Source organism: Chiloscyllium punctatum, chromosome 3 (assembly GCF_047496795.1).
Source record: "Chiloscyllium punctatum isolate Juve2018m chromosome 3, sChiPun1.3, whole genome shotgun sequence".
NCBI classification, from domain to species: Eukaryota; Metazoa; Chordata; class Chondrichthyes; order Orectolobiformes; family Hemiscylliidae; genus Chiloscyllium; species Chiloscyllium punctatum.
The window spans coordinates 58674905-58698174 of NC_092741.1; the positions used below are offsets into that span (position 1 = coordinate 58674905).

General features: G+C 39.9%; 1 protein-coding gene across 4 annotated transcripts in view; it reads left to right on the forward strand.

The window, feature by feature from the left end:
- ankrd6b (ankyrin repeat domain 6b) overlaps positions 1-23270 on the forward strand; it is a 218230-nt gene that overhangs the window by 120377 nt on the left and 74583 nt on the right. For all 4 annotated transcript variants that reach the window (XM_072553748.1, XM_072553751.1, XM_072553750.1 and 1 more), the window contains exon 3: positions 19051-19423. In XM_072553748.1, coding sequence (XP_072409849.1) covers positions 19304-19423 — 120 coding nt within the window. In that variant the 5' untranslated portion in view covers positions 19051-19303. The remainder of the gene's footprint in view (positions 1-19050; positions 19424-23270) is intronic.

Here is a 23270-nt window from a genome sequence, read left to right on the forward strand (position 1 = left end):
CCAACATTTTCAATCTTCACACACAACTAAGTGTCTCATCCCTGGAATCATTGTCTTAAACCTCTTCTGGACTCCCCCAGTCCGTTCACATCATCCCTATAGTCTGGCTGCCAGAGCTGCACACATTCCACTAGCAGAAGTTTAATCAATGTTTTGTAAAAGTTAATCATTACTTCTCTGCTCTGACATGCTATGCCCCTATTTATGAAGCCATGGTGACACAGGATGAATCTTAATCATTACAAACATTTTAAACTGACAAGGAAGAGATATTGGAAACACTGTAAATACTTTGAAGATATTGGAGGAAGCGAGGGTGGAAATTGCAGCAGCACTGGCAATTATTTTTCATGTCCCTTGGTGGTGTCAGAAGACCAGAGAATTTAATAAAGTTGTAAATATGACCCAGTTTATGAGCACGCTCCCTATCTGTCCTGCCACCTTTAATAACCTATGCACAAATACATCCAGATCTTTTTGCTCCTGCACACCCTTCAGAATAGTCACCTTTAATGTACCAAAACACATCTCTGCCACCAATCCACCCATTGCACCAATGTGTCAATGTCCTTTCCAAGTTCTACACTATGCTCCTCAAAGTTTGCCATCTCCCAAGTTTTGTGTCACCAACAAACTTTGAAGTTGTCCCCCGCACATGAAGGTCTAGGTCATTGATATATATCAGGAACAGTAAGACTCCCAATATTGTAATACTGATCTCTGGGAAACTCCACTGAAAAATATTCATTAATTTTTACTCTCTGTTCCCTATCTGTCAATCAATTTTGAATACACATTGCTCTTTTTAGTCCATGACCCACAACTCTCCTTATACGTCTGTTGTATTTTGGAACAACTTTCCCCTCATCATCTCTTTTTGTTACCTCATTTTTTAAAAAAATCTCCAATTCTGAAGTGACCCTTCTGAATCAATCCACATTTTTCCCATGTGACTATTAACTTAATTCTGAATAATTGTTTCTCATAATTTCCTCACCACTGAAGGTAAAATGGATCATATTTACAACCCTTATTAAATTCTCTGGTCTTCAGATACCACCCAGGGACAATTGAAAGATAATTGCCAGTGCTGCTGCAATTTCCATCCTCACTTCCTCCAATATCCTCAAAGTATTTGCAGCATTTCCAATATCTCTATCTTGTCAGTTTCAAACCTTTCTAATGATTAAGATTCCTCCTCTGTCATCATGGCCTGAGCAGCACCTGCCTCATAAATGGAGACCTTCCTTAAGCCAGATCTGTTATCGCTACAACATTGCCATCGTACAAAACAATAAGTGCCTATAATTTCCCTGAATTGTTAACAATACTCTCTGAAATTGCATACAGGAGAGCCAGTGTACATGATCTATTTGGATTTCCAAAAGGCCTTTAACACGTTGCCTCAAAGATGCTGCTCCATAAAAGTCAAGATTAGAGTAGTGCTGGAAAAGCACAGCAGTTCAGGCAGCATCCGAGGAGCACGAAAATCAACATTTTGGGCAAAAGTCCTTCATCAGCAATGAGGCAAGGAGCCTCCGGGGTGGAGAGATAAATGGGAGGGAGTGGGGCTGGGGAGAAGGTAGCTCAGAGTACAATAGGTGAATGGGGGTGGGGATGAAGGTGATTGGTCAGAGAGGAGGGTGGAGCGGATAGTTGGGAAGGAAGATTGACAGGTGAGACAGGTCATGAGGATGGTGCTGAGCTGGGAGCTGGGATAAAGTGGGGGAAGGGGTAATGAGGAGCCCATTCTGTTAAGGGCAGGCTACTGGCATGGATAGAGGATTGGCTGAATGACAAGGCGGAGAGGAGGGATAAAGGGGTCTTTGGCAGGATGGCAGCCAGTGACTAATGGAGTGTAGCAGGGGTCAGTGTTGTGACTATAACTATTCATATTGTTATTAACAATCTGGATGAAGAAATTGAAGGGCACTGTAACTAAGTTTGCAAATAACACAAAGATAGATGGAGGGGCAGGAAATGTGGATGAGATGGGAGGCTGCCTGAGGACTTGGACAGGCTAGGAGAGTGGACAAAGGGAAATAGCAAATGGAATACAAGATGGGTAAGTGATAGGGATGTACAGCGTTGTCCGTGCTGACTAGATGTCCCAACCTAATCTAGTCCCACCTGCCAGCACTTGGCCCATATCCCTCTAAACCCTTCCTATTCATGTACCCATTCAGATGCCTTTTAAATGTTATAATTGTACCAGCCTCCATCATTTCCTTTGGCAGCCCATTCCATACATGCACCACTCTGTGTGGAAAAGGTTGCCCCTTAGGTCCCTTTTATATCTTCCCCTCTCATCCTAAACCTATGCCCTCTAGTTCTGGACTTTGTCTATTTATTATATCTATGCCCCTCATGATTTTATAAACCTCTATGAGGTCACCCCTCAGCCTTCAACACTTCAGGGAAAATAGCTCTAGCCTATTCAACTCTCCCTGTAGCTCAAATCCTCCAACCCTGGCAAAATCCTTGTAAATCTTTTCTGAACTCTTTTAAGTTTCACAACATTTATCCAATAGGAAGGAGACCAGAATTGCATGCAATATTCCAATAGTAGCCTAACCAATGTCCTGTACAGCTGCAACATGACCTCCCAACCCCTAAAATCAATACTCTGACCAATAAAGGAAAACATACCAATGCCTTCTTCACTATCCTACCTACCTGCAACTCTACTTTAAAGGAGCTATGAACCTGCACTCCAAGATCTCTTTGTTCAGCAATACTCCCCAGGACCTTACCATTAGGTCTATAAGTCCTGCTAAGGTTTGCTTTCCCAAAATGCAGCACCTCGCATTTATGTAAATTAAACTCCATCTGTCACTCCTCAGCCCATTGCCCTATCTGATCAAGATCCTGTTGTAATCTGAGGTAACCCTCTTCGCTGTCCACTACACCTCCAATTTTGGTGTCATCTGCAAACTTATTAACCATACCTCCTATGTTCACATCAAAATCATTTATATAAATGACAAGAAGTAGTAGACCCAGCACCGATCCTTGTGGCACTCCACTGGCCACTGGCCTTCTGTCTGAAAAACAACCCTCCACCACCACCCGCTGTCTTCTACCTTTGAGCCAGTTCTGTATCCAAATGGCGAGTTCTCCCTGTATTCCATGAGACCCAACCTTGCTAACCAGTCTCACATAGGGAACCTTGTCGACCTCCCTTACTGAAGTCCATATGGATCATGTCCACCGCTCTGCCCTCATCAATCGTCTTTGTTACTTTTCTCAAAAAAACTCAATCAAGTTGTGTGAGGTTATACATTTTGGTTGGAAAAATAGAAATGCAGAGAATTTTCTAAATGTGGAAAGACTTTGGAAATCTGAAGTGCAAAGTGACTTGGGATCCTATTTCAGGATTATCCTGAGGTTTACATGCAGGTTCAGTTGACAGATAGGAAGGCAAATGCAATGTCAGCATTATTTTTGAGAGGGCTAGAATACAAAAGCAGGGATGTACTGCTGAGGCTGTCTAAGGCGCTGGTCAGACCAGATTTGGAATATTGAGAGTAGTTTTGGGCCCTGTATCTAAGGAAGGATGTTCCATGAAGAAGGTGTAGAAGAGATTTGCAAGAAAGATCCTAGGAATGAAGAGCTTGGCATATGTGGAGCAGTTGAAGACTCTGGGTCTGTACTTGGTGGAGCTTAGAAGGATGAGTGGGGGTACCTTTGAAACTTACAGGATACTGAGAGACCTGGATAGAGTGGAGGGGGAGAAGATAGTCGTAACAAGTAGGAGAGACTAAGACCTGAGGACAGAGCCTCAGATTGAAGCAGCGACTGTTTAGAACTGAGAGGAAGAGGAATTTCTTCAGCCAGAGGGGACTCATTGCCACAGGCACCAAGTCATTGAATGTAGTTAAGACAGAGATAGATAGGTTCTTAATTAGTAAGGGGGTCAAAGGTTATGTGGAGAGGCAGGAGAAGGGGCTTGAGAAACTTATCAGCCATGATCAAATGGCAGGGCAGACTGAAAGGGCCTCATGGCCTAACTCAGCTCCTGTATCTGATGGTCTTATAGGGCAACGTGACTCTGATTTAAACTTCATCACATTCTCCTTTCCTCCAACTCCACCTATTAACTTAGTATTCTCTATTTTAGTGTTATCTGCTTCTATCATTTTGTGCACCCTGGTATTACTTTTTCACCTTCTGTCCTAGTTCCTGTACCCAGGTTGAATTCATTTAAGCTTTCCCCAATCGCAATAGCAAAACACCCTGCAAAGAACTCAGCCTCAGCTCTAATCACATGTAACCCATCCAGCTTGTACTCGTGCCATATCCCCCAACTCCTGTATCATTTTTACAGCCATACATTCATCTGTATTATTTTCCTTTTTTCTGTACTTGCTTACATGTGGCATTTTGTTGTTCAGTGGATATGTGCAGCAAATCATTCTTCTACTGAAGGTTTGATCATTGAAAATAGTCAGTTTTTGATATCTTCAGTATTCCAACGCAGATCAATGTTGAAAGTGAGAACTAACCATGTTGACATAAGGTCAAAGTTAAAAATCACACAACACCAGGTTATAGCCACAGCCACCTGATGAAAGAGCAGCGCTCTGAAGGCTAGTGCTTCCAAATAAACCTGTTGGACGATAATCTGGTATTGTGTGATTTTTAACTTTGTCCACCCCAATCCAACACCGGCACCTCCAAGTCATGGTGGGATAAGATCAGATTTCAAATCATGAATTCAATATGTGAAAAGATCGTTTTGCTGATTATAAGGAGATTATTTATGTAGTGCATAATTAATTAGCAAGTGATATAATCATTAGAGGTGATAAAAACTAAACATAGGTATTCCTTTGAAATACAATGATATGATTGATTGGAGAATTAACATGCTAGAATGATGAGTTTCCATGGGTCTAGTGACCTTTTCTCACCTTTGCCTAGGATATTCAGTATTTAATTTGTAGTCTGAGTTTAAACATCTGTTATAGTGCTGTATCCCATGAACCCAAAGGAATTGAACTTTAAGACAATTGGTTCAGTCTGTCAAATTTCTATTGCAACATACATGTTGTATAAATCCACTTTCTTGAAGAAGTTATATTTGCCTATTAACCTCACAATGAGTTTGGTAGTGAAAATTAAAGTTATCAATCAGATTGCCTTTGTCCAAGGACAGAACTTCTAATATTTCAAACTCCAACGACACTCTGTGTTTTTCCAAACACTCTTTTGTTGTAATTCTAAATATGGCATAATAGAATGATTTTATGTGTTTAAAACTGTCATCCAAATCTTCTTTCATCCATTTGACTTACTGAAATGTTAGTAGCATCCATGTGATGAGGTAACGAGCCACCAGTCCAATGTCATTGGATTATGTTCATCTGTGTGAAAAAAATCTTTTTGAATGTTGAAGGTCTGAATTTGAATCTCATTAATAGTATTGCGTATTCATTTAATAGAATGAACTGCACATTGTTATTTAATCAATCCTAAACTAAAAGCGATGTAAACAAATCATCAACATTCAGAAAGTATAGATTTGCAGGTCAATTTTCATTTCTCCATATACATAATATATATAACACAGGATAATCATTAGAGGTGATAAAAACTGGCTAAGGTTTATCTCTCCATCAACATTATGAACATAAATTATGTGGTTATTGACACATTACTATGTGTGCGAGCTTGTTGTACACAAATTGGCTGTCATATCTCCTACATTACAAAAGTGACTACACTTCATAAGTATTTCATTGGATAAGTTCATGGAAGATGCAAGACAAATGCAAATCTTCTTTCTAATTTAAAAAAAAATCAAACCGAGATTGAAATCAGTGATCCATCCATTACTATTGATATGGATGGGTGAATTAGTAAAAAGAAACCTGCTCATATCCATTTGCAAACTTTGATGCCTCTCACTATTCATTTTTTAACCAAGCTACGTGTCTTCAAATCTGAGTCCATGTGGTACAAATCCAGTTAGATCACCTTAGGTTTTACCATCTCGTATTTTCCTTCAGCGTCACCAAACTTCTGTCCATTAAAACCTGCCTCCTTTGAGTTTTCTTCCATTTACCTTTAATAAAAGGCTGTGAGAAACCTATATATTTCCTTGAATCCAAAACGCAGGATATATACTGAGCTGCCTCAGCTTCTTCCTTTCGCACCCCTTCCTGTATATTTCGAAGTTCTCTTTCCCATTCAGCCCAGACCACAAAATACTTCATCTTCCAATCAGTATGCACTATATGTTGCTGTCACTGAAGCCCATTGCAAATTCAGTGTTGACATTTCCTTATCAATGGAACTAAGCAAGATATAGTTCTCTTAAACTCATAAAGGTATTTTGTGAATCTATTTATCCCTTATGCAACTTCTGTTTTTAATATTTTTAAGTGGTAAGTTAATATTACTTGAAAGGAACCTTATGCATGAAACTCTGGCCATTTCTCTTAAAATTGCTAAATAAGTTGAATTGCAAATCAGTCGTCTAGTTTAGACTGTTTTGTGAGAGATTTTCCCCAGAAGTGGAATGAAAGTAGAAAGATTAATGGTATTAAATCAGATTATGAAAAGAGTAGTGGATGGTTGAGGGTGTACAGCAGATCATTTGCAGTTGCATATTGGTTTTCAGCCAAAACATCAAGTACACACAAGTCTGTTATCAGTGGCAGGCCCAGCACATATTTGTCATTCCTGACCGTCCTTAATTTTTTAGTTGGTGGTTTTTATTTCAGTGAAAAAGAACCATGGGATGTCTTGCGTTTGTAGAAGTGAAAAGTGTGTTTAAAAAAAAGGTACAACACATCAAATGTATATAGTACTATGTCTGATCCAATTAACATGGAGAAGTACTCAGGAATCTTCAAATTTATGCAGTTAATTATCACATTTTGAGAAAATTCTTTTAAATAAACCATACTGTAGATTTGTTCAACACATATTTAAGAACTATCATAATATACCGTTACTTATTGATCCATGAAAGACCATTGCAATAAAATTAAGTAAAAACCTAAAAGTGTTGCAGTTCTTTTGGTCACTGGAAAGGTGAGATAGTGATTGGCTGACGGCTTCAGCCAATTTGATTCACTCCATGCGATATCAAGAAATGGCTGAATGCAGCAGATACTTGTGGACCCTGACAGTACCCTGGCAATAGTACTGAAGACTGGTGCTCCAGAACTAGCTATGCCTCCAACCAAGCCAAAAGTACAGCAACAATATTGACATCTATCTGGCAATGTGGAAAATTGCTTTGTTATGCCCTGTCCACAAAAAGCTGTTTAACGTCAACTCCAGGATCCTACTCTTAATCATCAGCAAAATGTTGGAAGGTATCATTGATCATACTGTGAAGAGGCACTTGTACAGCAGAAAACTAATCATCAATTCTGCTTGAGTTCTGCCAGAACCACTTGACTCCTGACCTCATTACAGCCATAATATAAAGATGAGCAATGACCTGAAATCCAGAGGTGAGCACTGCGCAACTGCTGTTGACATCTGGCAACATTTCACTAGGTGTCACCAAATTGAAAGTAACGAGAATTAGAAGAAAATTCTCCAGTGGCTGCAGTCAGACTAGGCAGCAACAAAGTTTTCTGAGGTCAGTTCGCTCAGCTTCAGGACATAGAGTATCGCTCCTCAGGCTGGTGTCCTAGGCCCAACCATCTTCATCTGGTTCATCAATACCTTTTGCTCTAAGATCAACGTGGGGCTAACATTTGCACAATGCTCACCTCTATATTCCTCAAATAATGAAGCTGTCAGTCCCAGTGAGACTTTGACAACATTCATGCTTGGGCTGATAAGGGGCAATTGATGTTGGTGTCATATAAGTGCCAGGCAATGACCATCTTGAATTAGAGTCCAAACATTTCCCTCTGACATTCAACAAAACTTCCTCCACCTTCAACATCCTGATGTTACCATTGCCAAAGTTAATACAGGTCAGAGTACACAGGTTGTGACTCATTCAGTGATTCCCCAAAATCTTTCCACTATTGCCAGGCATCAGACAGGAATATGTTGGAACACTGCAAAGGAAAGTTGTCAAGCAAACGTTAACTAAAAAGAGTTAGCACACTACTTTTATACCTTTACGTTTATTTTAAAAGCTATTGCATTCATGACTATAGAAATTTAGCAATATGAAGTATTTAATTTTACAGAATTTTACATGTTTTTTTTGAGGAGAGGCTATACAAAACCTAACTACAGCCTTTAAGTTGATTGTAATAGGCAAATATGATTTGCTTAATGTTGTTTCACTGAATGTTGTAGTTTTCAGTGTTTAGATAAGGACTTGATGTAGAACATAATCAAAGATCTCTCCCACCCTGATTATAATTTCTTCCATTGGACAGAAGATACAAAAGCTTAAACACACTTGCCAACAGATTCAAGAACAGCTTCTTCCCCTCTGAATGGATCTCTCAAGTTTTAAAATTAATGTTGATCTTCAACTTTGTGCATCTTCTCTGCAGGCGTGACACTGTATTTTCCACTCTGTTCTATTACCGTAATGCACCTTACGTGGTATGATCTGCCTGTGCTGCAAGCAAAACAAAAGTTTTCACTGTATCTTGGTACATGTGACAATAGTAAATCACATCAAATCAAAAGATGGGCTTTCACATTGACATGAGTCTCCTGGAGATTTTGGGCCAAAATTTTAATTATTTGAAGAACTGTAATAGCATTCTGCACTCCTGCTGTTCCATTTTATGTATTGCTTACAGTTAATGTCTTTCAGTTCTAATAAAGAGTCCACCCCAAACATTAATGTGTCTCTATCTGCACCGATGCTGAGTGTTTCCTGAAAAATGTTTTGCACCATTTTAGATTTCAGTCAACGGCTGTAATGCGTTAGTTCTTCATTTTATTATTTTGTTTGAAAATACAAGGAACCCAATATCACTTGTCAAGGGTTGTGGGATAAGGACCAGAAGACATAATCTCAGAATAAGGGGTCAACCATTTAAGACAGAGGTGAGAAGGAATTTCTTGCCTCAGATGGCAATCGATCTGTGAATTTTTTTTGATGCAGTAAGTTGTTGAGGCTAGGTCATCAAGTATATTCAAGGCTGAAATAGACAATAAGGGAATTAAGGGTTGTAGGGAAAAAGCAGGAAATTGGATTTGAAGTTTATCAGATAAGCCATGATGTCATTGATGGAGCAGACTCAATGGGCTGAATGGCCCACCTCTCCTCCTATGTCTTATCGTTACTCATGCTATCCAAGATGTATTCTTGCATTTGACTATGAATTTATCCAGATAAATGATTCAGAGCTAGAAGTAGAAGAAATTGATTCAACACATTCCTTTAGTGGTGTAGCAATTAGTTATGAAAAAATTACAATTTTCTGTGATTGTGATTGATCCAAACTAACGTCAGATGTTTTCTCCATCTATTGTTTAGCAGACTTCAATTGATTTGATTGCAGTTTTTGAAGCACAGTTGTCTGTACTATAAAGCATAGCTTCGCAGACTGGAAGGCATGCAATCTCAGTTTAGATTGGATTACGTACAGTGTGGAAACAGGCCCTTCGGCTAACACCGACCCTCCGAAGAGTAACCCACCTAGACCAATTCCCCCTTGACTAGCATGGCCAATTCACCTAACCTGCACATTTTTGGACTGTGGGAGCACCCGGACGAAACCCATGCAGGCACAGGGAGAATGTGCAAACTCCACACAGACAGTTGCCTGAGGTGGGAATTGAACCTGGGTCTCTGTTGCTGTGAGGCAGCAGTGCTAGCCACTGTGCCACCACAGTTCCTCAAATCTAGCCGGGGGAAAAGGAAGAGGCACTGACCACATTCTCGTAAACCTCTTTGGCTATGTAAGTTGTACCAGAGGAATGGAGAGCAGCTAACGTAGCACATTGTTCAAAACTGGAGGAAAGAAAAAGGCATTTCTGGTTGGATCAAGCTATATAATATTGCCTTGAATGATGTTCTGGACTATGCTGATTTATATTTTTATGGCACCTTTCATATCACAGAACATCCCAAAAAAATTCACAGCCAGTGAAGTATTTGTGCCATGAAGGATCATGGAGGGGAAAATGTAATCGAGGAATTGTGACTGCCAATTGACGCACAGCAAGTTCCCCCATACTGCAACATGGTGAAGACCAGATAATCCAATATTTTGTGATGGTGATTGGAGAATAAATATTAGATAAGATAGAATAAATAATTAATTTCACCATGTTTGTCCGAACTAAGGAAAGCCTACTTATTTTCAAAAGGCAAGCTGTGCTTGATAAATTTAAAGGTCTCCTCCAAGGAAATGAGAGTTCATATTTTGTACATTGGCTTGCAAGAAGTATTTGATGAATATTACTCTTTCCCAATTATTATTCATCTGCGTCCACTCCAAAATTAGTCACATTTGAGTTTGAAGAACTATAATTGGTCATTAAAACCAGGTAATCTGGCTTCACAAATTCAAGGTGGGAAAGCCAGAACAATCTTATTTCAAAATTGCAGTTAGTGTTATAGAGGTTCTCCACAATATCTTTGTAATTGCTGGAGACAGCAGCCATGCAGTGCTATTCAATGTCAAAGTGCCTGTATTTTTGCTCTACAGACAGCATTATTCAATCTGTCCTAAAAGCTGCTTTTGTGGACCACTGTACCTGTTATGGTTTGACACCAAGCTTGTTGTGAAGCTCGTCTTTTGTTGTTTTGAGCCTGGCTGGCTTGCTTCCACGTCACCCCACAGCAAGCTACAGAGGTCAATCTGAACTCTTTCGCTTCTAGTAAAAACCGACATTATTCAAACAGATTTACACAGTATAGTGATTCCATTTTGAAGACAAAACACCTGTTTTTGATAAGCATAAATGACTTGGCCCTGGAAGCAGGCCATTCGGCCCATCAAGACCACACTGCCCCTCCAAAGAGCATTCCATCCAGACTCGCCCCATCTACCCCTTCATTTCCCATGGCTAATTCACCTAGCCTGCACATCCTTGGACTATGGGACGAAACCGACGCAGACATGGTGAGAATGTGTAAACGTCATATAGTCACCTGAGGCTGAAATCAAACCTAGGTCCCTGGGGCTGTGAGGCAGCAGTGCTAACCACCAAGCCACCATATGCGTACAGGATACAGTTTCAAAATTGGCAGATAATATTAATTATGGAAGTGAATACAGTCAAGAAGAGAATAGTAATAAGACTATGAAAGAACAGATCATGCTGATGGAATGGGCAAGTCATAACGAATAACATTGAGTAGAAAGTCTGAGATAAGATAACACATGCTAAATGATATAATTTGAAAGGGTGGACAATCTGGAGGTGGACAGTGTGATACTTATGCATAAATCTTTGATGGTTGCAGGTTAAAATTGCACATGTTAAAGCACCTGGCTTCCTGAATTTTCTAAAAAAATATGCTGTAGAGTACAAAAGCAATAATGTTATGTCAAGTATTGGTTTGGCATGAGCAGAGTTTGGGGTCAGATTTTTAAAGTTGGGTTGGGATGACCTGGTGTATTCTGAGTCCTGAGCTTATACTTCCTCAATTATCTTGCCTTTGCAATGCTGTTTTTAAATGTCAATACTATAACTGGGCAGGAGGTGAGCTGGGATTTCCAACTGTGGCACTAAACAGCTTCCAGAAATGGGAGCCACCATCCTAGTGCCAAGTGCAAAGGCAGGCAGCAGTCAAATTGGGCCTGCCACTGCCGTGCTGAAGAGAACAAGCAGTTACTTAGAGGGCCTGATGTTGTAATACTGAGATAAGAGGCCTTCCTTGCATGTTGAAAGAACTGTGCTTGATCTGGTGCAGAATGACCTATTACACTTCAGTATACTACAGACAGACACCAGACAAAATAAGAGCAGGAGTAGGCCGTTCAACCCTTTGAGATTGCTCCAACATTCATCGTGGCAGATCATCAAACTCAATAACCTGTTCCTGTTTTCTCCTCAGACACCTTGATCCCTCTAGCCCTAACAGCTATATCTAACTCCTCTTAAACATTCAATGTTTTGGTCTCAACTACTTTCTGTGGAATTCTCTGGGTGAGGAAATGTTTCCTTATCTCTGTCCTAGATGGCCTACCCTTTATCCTTTGACTGGACAGTCATCAGAAACATCTTCCTGTGTTAATCCTGTTCAGTCCTGTGAGAATTTTATAGGTTTCTGTGGGAATCCCCCCTCATTCTTCTAAACTCCAGTGACTAAAGTTCTAACCGATCCAGTCTCTCTCCAAATGTCAGTTCTAAAATCCCAGGAATCAGTCTGATGAGGATTGGGTTTGTCAGCTTGATCTTTGAAAATCCCATCCTTGTTTTCCTTGGTCCATCAACAAGCTCCAACTGAGCTTACTGGGCTGTACGTGGGAGGCAAGTGAATTTCCCGTTTACTCTACCCTGCTGGCCCTTTGAAATCTTAAACAGTCCAAGGGCATTGGGTATATGAGATGACTTCTGGGATCACTAACTTGACATTCTACCCATGCTGGTTCTATTTGAAAATCAGACCATTGTGTTTGATTTTCGACACATTTTAGCAAGGACATGAAGGCTTTGGAAAGGGTACAGAAGAGATTAATTTGAATGGTTTCAGTGAAGTGTTGGATAGGGTTGGGGGGGGGGGGGGGGTTGAGGATGAGTGGGGGCGGTGTCGGATTGGGATGGGGGGGCGGGTGGACGGATGTTGTCGGACGGGGTTGGGGTAGGGGTGGGGGGCATTGTTGGATTGGGTTGGTGGGCGGGTGGGGGGCGGTGTTGGACTGGGTTGGTGGGCGGGTAGGGGTGTTGGATGGGGCGGGGGGGGGGTGTTGGACAGGATTGGTGAGCAGGGGCTTGCGCACAGTGAGCTGCTGCCTAGTCTCTCGAATCGGGAGCAGACTTAAAAAAAACTCTGAGCCCCAGTGGAAAGGCATTTAATTGATTAACCGAATAATTGATTATCTGAACAAAATAGTGCCCACCCATTTTGTTCGGATAATTGGGGTTCCTCTGTATAAGATTTACAGATACCTGTGTCTCATCACTTTGTAATGCAGCACATTAAGCAATGGACCATAATGAAATCTTTGCGACAAGCATTAATTTAATTTTAGTCTTGAGTTTCCACATTTTACTGCTGAATATTTTTCAGACCTCATTGTTGAATGATAATTTTTATCCTTTATTGTTACAGTTTATTATTTGTAAATTTGATTTCTATATACAACAATTATATTTGGTGTTCAATGGAGCTAGGGCAAGTTCCTTATCATTGGTGAAATTGTCTGCTACATTTCTTATGTGACATGAGTGCCCTGCAAAAAATACTTGTTAGCTGTAAAGAATGTTAAGATTTCTTGAGTTTGCAAAGGCAGTATAGAAATACAAGTTTATTTCTCTGCAGTCAGGAGGAGATGGTGATATGGTGGTCATGCCACCGAACTAATAATCCAGTGTGTCGGACTAATGTTTGAGGAACAAGGGTTTGAATTCCACCATGAAAGATTTTCCCTAAAATGTGGAGATTAAAAGCCAGCCTAATGATGACTGTAACTAATCATTATCAATTGTTATAAAAATTGTGACTCTAGACCTCTAGAATAAGGGGAGCAGTGGCTCAGTGGTCTAATTGATAGACTATTAATGTGGAAACTCAGGCAATGTTCTGGGAATCTGAGTTTGAATGCTTGCCTGCTTACCAAAGCCATCACCACCCATTGTCCCCTGCTCCAAATGATAAATGATGGAATTTGAATTCAATTTTGAAAATCAGAAATTAAGAGTCCTATGATGACCACAAAACCTGTGTCAATTCTTGAAAAATTGTTGGAAAGGGTGCATTCTGCTTATTTTGTAAAACTTCTGAGGTCACCACATCCTTGAAATGAAATAAAATATTCTTGGCTTCTGTGTCTTTCCAAATTACTCCTCATATCCAACTTCCCTTCCAACTCTAATTATCTCCCAAATCTATGCCCATGTTTTCTGCTTGAATCTCTTTAATTAAGTTTCCATCTCTGCCACTGTGACAATAATTAAATTACAAATTACATTGTTTTTGACAGTGACTATGGTGCATTACTCTCCCAATCATCTTTTGGTGTAGTTAAGCGTACATTACTTCTCAACCTCTCTTCACTGAGATTTCTTTTACTGGTTCCACGGGACAGGGACGGGGAAGAGGGGGCTCTCTCTCTCCCAGAGCACTGCTGCCTCACAGTGCCAGGGACTCTGGTTATATTCCAGCCTCGGGCGACAGTCTGCGTGGAGTTTGCACATTCTCCCCATGTCTGCGCAGGTTTCCTTCGAGTGATTAGATTAGATTACTTACAGTGTGGAAACAGGCCCTTCGGCCCAACAAGTCCACACCGCCCCGCCGAAGCGCAACCCACCCGTACCCCTACGTCTACCCCTTACCTACACTACGGACAATTTAGGATGGCCAATTCACCTGACCCGCACATCTTTGGACTGTGGGAGGAAACCGGAGCACCCAGAGGAAACCCACGCAGACACGGGGAGAATGTGCAACCTCCACACAGTCAGTCGCCAGAGGCGGGAATTGAACCCAGGTCTCTGGCGCTGTGAGGCAGTGCTCCGGTTTTCTCCCATAATCCAAAGATGTGCAGGTCAGGTGAATTGGCCATGCTAGAATTGCCCATTGGGTAGATAAGTTGCATTAGTCAAGGGTAAATGTAGTGTAATAGGGTAGGGGAATGGGTCTGGATGGGTTACTCTTCAGAGGGTCAGTGTGTACTTATTAGGCCACTTCCTGACAACATACTGTTAATTCTACAGTTCTGAAGACACCCTCCTGTTCATCATCTACTTGTTGTCTCAAAGTCATATCTTACATATGTATGCTGATAACCCCTAACTTTACCTCTCCACCACCTAACTTGATCTGCCTTCATCAGATTGCTTGTCCAATATCTAACGCAGTTTCTTCCAACTAAGTGTTAGAAAGATTGGAGTCATCATCTGTTTAGCTGGCCAGGAACCCTGCCATCATCTTTCTCCATACCACTGCCTCATGTGACTAGACTGTTAGCAGCTTGGGCATTCCATTTTTCATGGAGATAAGCTTCTGACCACATATTCATTTCACCACAGAGTCTCTTTACATCAGACTTTGTAATATTATTCTGTACCCTAACCCATGTAACTGCTGAAACCTTCACTCACAAATGTCACCTCCAGTCTTGAATTTTCTAATGTTGGCCATAATTATTCCTGTGTTATCCTCAAGTAATTCTGTCTCAGGCTTGCAATATAATTCAAACCTTATCACTCCTGAAATATGTACTATTTACCAAGATTGGGTGGGTGGGGGGGTGGGAGGGAGCAAGAATAATCTAGCCAGCTGAAGAGGCTGAATGACAATCCATTTAGCTTTCAAGATTGCCAATGTAAGATTATTCAACAAATGTTGACACTGATTTCACCACAAAGTTGTCTAATACCTATTAGTGACAACACTTCTGATGATTAAGATTGTAACTAAATCCTGCAATTCAAAATGAGTAATGTTGTGGTTTTAATGCTTTCATTAACTAACCACAGTCTGTCAATAACTGAAATCATCTTTCTTCCTGAAATACGTGATGCGCAGTTTCATTGCTTCAGATTTCTTTGAAACTGTATTAGCTACCTTTACATGTTCGACTTCATCAGATGGCATACAAAATAGTTGTCCGTGGAAATTAATTCAACATGTGAAAATTGCCCGAAACGTCGATTTCGAAGCTCCTTGGATGCTGCCTGAACTGCTGTGCTCTTCCAGCATCACTAACTCAGAATTTGAAAATCCTTCCAAAGTCGTCTTGGTAAATGAGCAATATATAGTACTGTTAATTATAATAAAATTGTACACACTTGTCCTTTGTGGGAATGTACACAAAGTGATGTTGATACATTTTATGCAGTTGAATATAATGTAAATAACTTAATCAAGTGATGGAGGCTAGTACAATTGAAATATTTAAAAGGCATTTGGATGAGTATATGAATAGAAAGGGTTTGGAGGGATATGGGCCGGGTGCTGGCAGGTTGTGATATCTGGTCAGCATGGACGAGTTGGACCGAAGGGTCTGTTTCCATGCTGTACATCTCTATGATTCTATGACTCTCAGTCAATATATTGGAAAGGTCTATCTTTCTGTTATTTATCCCTCCGCAACTGGAGATTCTTTCATGATGTATACCTTTCTCCAAATAGCATACAACATTCAGCCTGTGCTGATTTTACTCCTGATCCAAGCCTTTGTGGGACACTTCAATCTTATTTTATAGGTGAACTATTTTGACTTTTAAAATGCAACCACCCATCAAGGTGGGAACCTTAGTCAGCTTTTTCCATTCTATCATCTTTGGACTAATTAAAGCATCTTTGTGCACTACTCCTAACAACAGAAAGCACAGCAAAAAATAAGGACTTGGATTTTCTGTGCTGCACTTTTTAGTTCAATTTTTAATGTTTTAAAACAAAATCTAGTCATTTTGTAGCATATTACCTCTTTCATTACAATGTATGTTTGAATATCTGACAGTGTGGTGTTATAATCCCACCTGATGATAATACTGGATATGTCAGATCTCCGAGTGAAAGCTGTATTTTTGCAGTTGGATTACCATGGTGATTGGTTATTAAGTATATTCACATCAAGTTGCCAATGTTCTTTTAGCAAATTACACAACAGAGAACATAACAAAAGCTGTACTTATCCACAGGGAAGCAATAGCATAGTGTAATACTAACCAAGAACACCAGGCTATAATGTTCTCAGGAACATAGGTTTGAATCCTACTAGGGCAGATTATGAAAGTTAAATTCAAAAAAATATTATTATTTTAAGTATAATGATCTTGTTCACGAATGTTCTTTTAGTGAAGGAAATTTGCCCACATGTGACTCAAGACTCTCAGCATGTGGTTGACTGAGAAATAAATGCTGCCATAGACTGTGATGCCCACATCCCATGAACAAATTTACAAAGAGACCATGTAGGAATGTCTTCACGTATGTAGCAAAAATAAAAATTCAACACTTTTCTGGTAATATCTTTTGCAGTGAGGCATTACTGCTATCATAACTCTTTAATTTCTTTTTGAAATGACTCAAGTAGCTTAAGACTTCTTTTCAGCTCTAACAGCCTGGTTACTATTTTCCAGTTTTGACAGCCTGGACATTTCTACCAACTCTCTCAGTCTAGGGTTTTGTTAAAATTACCAGAAAAAGCTGCCCATCTGCCAACATGACCTTTCTTCTGAACTAAATGTACAGTGGCACCAGATCATCTGTTTCTGTTTCAGAAAGCTCAGCTTCATAAAAATTCAGCAATGAACTCCCATGTTGCTGATTGATTCATTGAACTTAAGTCAGATGCTTTTTTGGAAAAACTATCTTTAGACCACTGCCCAAAATGACTTTCTGAAGATTGTTTTAAAAACGTCACTTTCACAGAATTGAAAATGCATCTATTTTTCCTCCACTTTTGGTTCCAAGATCCCACATAACAACAGTATGCTAAAAGCCTGCAATACAGTTGTAGTGATTACAACTAAATATTTCATTAGTACATCAATGTTATTATTGGTTTGTAGTGCTACCAATGATTCTAGCTTTGATTCTCTTTTTAAAATTGTGTAGATTGGATGAGCAATCAAGTATAGAGTGCAAAATACTGTAAAAATTGCAAAGAGTAAAGAAAGTGGTCAGCTAAATCAAGAAAGAGAGAGAAAATATGGGTTGGGTGAGGGGAAGTGAGCCAAGGGTGAGGGTTGGAGGAATATTTTATATTTTGCTTTTTTATTTTAATTTTTGACTTAATTGCTAGAGCTTTGCAGGCTTTCTGCCCAATTCTATTTGAGAGCTGGCAGCATCCTCAGCCTTTGGTGGGTCACCCATCCTAATTCCCAATGCAGCCTCCCCCCCAGACCCAAAAATGGGGAATGCAGGTCACTATCTTTGAGGAGCAGCAAACTCTTCCAGTTCTACGCATTCAACATGAGAACAAAACTCTGGGCCTAGGCCCATATAATGTGCATGTGAAGAATGACTAATGAGTTGGACTGTTCTTCTGCTTGGAATAGTGGCAATATGAACCCTGCAACCATTTATTGGAAACTTGCCTCTTACAGTTGACAGTGGTGAACAGAATTGTGCCATGAATCACCTGAATAATGATCCCATCATTTGTATTTATGCTAATATATATTAAAGTTTGGACCTAGGATGGGTCCCTTAACTAGTGTTATGACACGGAGGTCAAACCCCTCTGCTAATTAAAACTAAAACACCCAGAAAAGCTCTCCTCGAGTGAAAGAAAACCCCTGATTTCCACTGTTTAAAGAAAAAAAATGACAATTTATTTTCCTAACTCTAACAATGAATACTAAACAAAAACTATTAACAAATCCAAATCCCATTTTTTCTTAACTAATTACCACCTGACCCCAACTTTATAAAATGCTGCTCAAATAACAATTATTAAACATTAAATCAGCTTAATTTCTTAAAGTCCATGCAGTCTCTTATGCTGTCTTCCTTCTGGTCTTCCATTCTGTATACAGAAAAGCATTTTCTGTCTTAAAGTGACCATACACTCTTTCGACTTTGTAATTCAAGTAGAGATGCTGAGGTTTTGTATTCTGAACAGTAATTATTGTATTATTAACTGTGAACTGTTTACACAAGGTACTGTACTTGAAATGTGTCTGTCTCCATTGAAGGCTAGGCAAGACGTCCTTACCTTGTGATCTCTTATATTATCTCAGTGGGTCACTCACATTTTCTCTCTCCAAACCTTACACTATAACATATTGTCATCATTTGTTTCTTATTGCAGTGCCACCTGAAACCAAGCCATTACACCACTGGAATTATTTTTGAGTATTCAGTAATCTGCATTTTTCAAAGAAATATTTAAACTGCTTAAACTCCCCTGGAAATAAATTAAATGTTCCTAGCTTTGATTCTCTTTTTAGAGCTGAGAAACAGCCATATAATATGATACAGATGTTATAAACTGTCCCTTCTAAGACAACTCAATAATTGGTTAATGTTCTGCTTTACAGGTTGAGAAGATAATAATGACCACATGGAAGAAATTATGTAACCTATGGAGCAAGTTAAATTCCAGGTCGCTGAAGACATTATGTATCCACATGTTATGAAACCACCTGCAAGAAAGCACAATCAATTAAAAAGTGCCTTATTATCCTAAAAAGACAGATCCTGGAGTCCAGTATCCAGGCATTACAGTTTGACATTTTATTTTACTGAAAGAACCTGTCCATTGGTTGCCCTGAGCACCTCATTTTTTAATTCATGAGCCAGAGGAATGCAGGTGCTCAGCTTTCAGAAAGGCTTCTCATAGCTGCACACAAAGGCCAGACAGAGAATGTGGTGCAGCTCATCAACAAGGGGGCCAAAATAGCTGTCACTAAGGTAACCACATCAAGTTGTTTTAGGTTATGTGTTTTTTAAAATTTTAATACTGCAAACCTAATTACCCATTTCCACATACCTTGAAATGGCATTTGAACTGACCTCTGATACATTGTTATTCTCAAGTTTGAGCAGACTCCCATCACGAGTTAAAAATCACACAACACCAGGTTATAGTCCAACAGGTTTAATTGAAGCACTAGCTTTCGGAGCGACACCTGATGAAGGAGCAGTGCTCCGAAAGCTAGTGCTTCCAATTAAACCTGTTGGACTATAACCTGGTGTTGTGTGATTTTTAACTTTGTACACCTCAGTCCAACACCGGCATCCCCAAACCCATCTCATGAGTATCTTCGATTTCAGTCATGATTTGGAGATGCTGGAGTTGGACTGGGGTGTACAAAGTTAAAAATCACACATCACCAGGTTATAGTCCAACAGGTTTATTTGGAAGCACTAGCTTGAGCGCTGCTCCTTCATCAGGTGGTTGCGGAGTATAAGATCGTAAGACACAGAATTTATAGCAAAAGTTTACAGTGTAATGTAATTGAAATGATATATTGAAAAAGACCTGGATTGTTTGCTAAGTCTCTCATCTTTTTGAATGAACATGTTGGTTTCAGTTCTTTCATATGGAAATCATAGAACTTTTTTAAGTTACATTCTCAAGTGAACTTTAACAATTGGTGTCATGTCGGCCCAGATAATGCATTTAAGGTATGAGGTGCCCTGTGAGTGCAGTGCAACACTGAAATCTATGATCTGACCATTGTATCTGACCATCTGTGCATTGTCTCAGGCATCTTTACTTATATATAGAATTACATCACCACCAAAACTCACTTATCAGCTATGGATGATGTTAAATTGAATTTCAATAGGATGAGGGAGGAGTTGGCTAAAGTAGACTGGAAGCAAAGACTTTATGGTGGGATAATTGATGAACAGTGGAAATCTTTCAAAGCATTTTTTAAAGTGCTCAACCAATATATACCAGTGAAAAGAAAGGACTGTAGGAAAAGGGGTAATCTCCCATAGGTGTCTAAGGAAATAAGGGAGGCTATCGAATTAAAAGAGAAGGCATACAAAGAGGCAAAGACCAGCGGGAAACTAGAAGATTGGGAAAATGTTAAAAGACAACAGAAAGCCACAAAAAAAGCTATAAAGAAAAGTAATATTGATTATGAGAGTAACCTAGCTCAGAATATAAAGATATATAGCAAAAGTTTCTTTAAATATATAAAACGAGAAAGAGTGACTAAGGTAAACATTGGTCCTTTCCAGGATGCGAAGGGGATTTAGTAATGGGATATGAGAAAATGTGCCGAGGCATTGAACAGGTATTTTGTGTCGGTCATCGCAGTGGAATGCGAGGTGCTGCATTTTGGGAAAGCAAATCTTAGCAGGACTTATACACTAGGTCCTTAGGGGTGTTGCTGAACAAAGAGTGCAAGTTCATAGCTCCTTGAAAGTGGAGTCACAAGTAGACAGAATAGCGAAGAAGGTGTTTGATATGCTTTCTTTTATTGGTCAGATTATTGAATACAGGATTTGGGAGGTCATGTTGCAGCTATACAGGACATTGGTAAGGCCACTTTTGGAATATTGCATGCAAGTCTGGTCTCCTTCCTATCAGAAGGATGTTGTGATACTTGAAAAGGTTCAGAAAAGACTTACAAGGATGTTGCCAGGGTTGAATAGGGAGAGGTTGAATAGGCTAGGGCTGTTTTCCTTGGAGGTTGAGGAGTGACCTTATTGAGGTCTATAAAATCATGAGGGGCATGGATATGATAAATAGACAAAGTCTCGTCCCTGGGGTGGGGGAGTCCAGAACTAGAGGGCATAGGGTGAGACAGGAAAGATATAAAAGGGGCCTAAGGGGCAACATTTTTAAGCAGAGGGTGGTGCATGTGTGGAATGAGCTGCCAGAGGAAGTGGTAGAGATTGGTATGATCGCAACATTTAAAAGGCATCGGGATGGGTATATGAATAGAAAGGGTTTGGAGGGATATGGGCCGGGTGCTGGTAGGTGGGACTCGATTGGGTTGGGATATCTGGTTGGCATGGACAAGTAGGACTGAAGGGTCTGTTACTGTGCTGTTCATCTCTATGACTCTGTGACTCTATGGAGGACACATAAAACATGCCAGTAATTGGCAAGGAGATGAAGGTAGATGAGGACTTGGAAACAATCATTATCATGAAAGAGATAGTGTTAGGCAAGCTAATGGAGCTAAAGGTAGACAAGTCTCCTGACTCTGACTAAATGTAACCCAGGGTACTAAAAGAGATGGCAGAAAAATAACAAATTGACTTGTGGTAATTTTACAAAATCTGGACTGTAGGGCAGTTCCAGTAGATTGGAAAACAGCAAATGTGACACCACTATTTAAACAAGGAGGTAGATAAAAGATGGGGAATAATTGACTGGTCGCTTAGTTTCTGTAGTGGGGAAAATGCTTGATTCTATTATAAAGGAAAAAATAGCAAGACATCTAGATAGAAATTGTCCAGTTGGACAGATGCAGCATGCGTTCATGAAAGGCAGGTAATGCTTAACTAATCTACTGGAATTCTATGAAGACATTATGAGCACAACAGGGACCTAGTAGATTTCCAAAAGGTATTCAACAAGGTGCCGCACAAAAGGCTGCTGTGTAAGATAAAGATGCATGGCATTACAGGTAATATATTCACATGGCTAGAGGATTAGTCAACTAAGAGGAAGCAATGAGTTGGGATAAATGAGTGCTTTTCTGGTTGGCAATCAGTGACTAGTGCTGTGCCTTAGGGATCAGTGTTGGGACCGCAATTATTCACAATGAACATAGATGATTTGGAGTTGGAGACCACATGTAGTGTATTAAAGTTTGCAGATGACACTAAGATAAGTAGTAGAGGAAAGGACTGTGCAGAGGACTGTGAAACTTTGAAAGCAATATTGATAGTTTAAGTGAGTGGGTAATGGAGTACAATGTTAATAAGTCATCCATTTTGGTAGGAATTACAATAAATAGGACTATTACTTGAATGATTAAAAAGTTGCAGCATGCTGCTGTGCAGAGGGACCTGGGTGTCCTTATGCATGAACCACAGAAGGTTGTTTGTAGGTGCAACAGGTAATTAAGAAAGTGAGTGGAATTTTGAACATCATTGCTAAAGGGATTGAGTTTAAAAGCAGGGAGATTATGTTGCAGCTGTACAGAGTGCTGGTGAGGTCACACCTGAAATACTGTGTGCAGTTTTGGTCTCCTTACTTGAGCAAAGATATACTGGCGCTAGAGGGGATGCAGAGGAGGTTCACGAGGTTGATTCCGAAGTGGAGGGTGTTGGCTTATGAGGAGAGACTGAGTAGACGGAGTAGGATTATATTCATTGGAATTTATAAGAATAAGAGGGGATGTTACAGAAACATAAAATTATGAAGGGAATGGTTAAGCTAGAAATAGGGAGGATGTTTCCACCAACAGATGAAACTAGGACAAGAGGACATAGTCTCAAAATTAGGGGGAGCAGATTTAGGACTGAATTGAGAAGGAACTTCTTCACCCAGAGCGTTGTGAATCTGTGGAATTCCCTGCCCAGTGAAGTAGTTGAGACTTCGTCATTGAATGATTTTAAAGCTAAAATAGATGATTTTTTGAACAGTAAAGGAATTAAGAGATCTGGTGAGAGGGAAGGAAGTGGAGGTGAGGCCACAAAAAGGTCAGCCATGATTTTATTGAATGGTGGAGCAGGCTTGAAGGGCCAGATGGCCTACTCCTGCTCCTATTTTTTTATGTCCTTATGTTCAAATCCTAATCAAAAGAAAAATTGTGATGTCTGTCTTCCTATTATGCATTTGCAT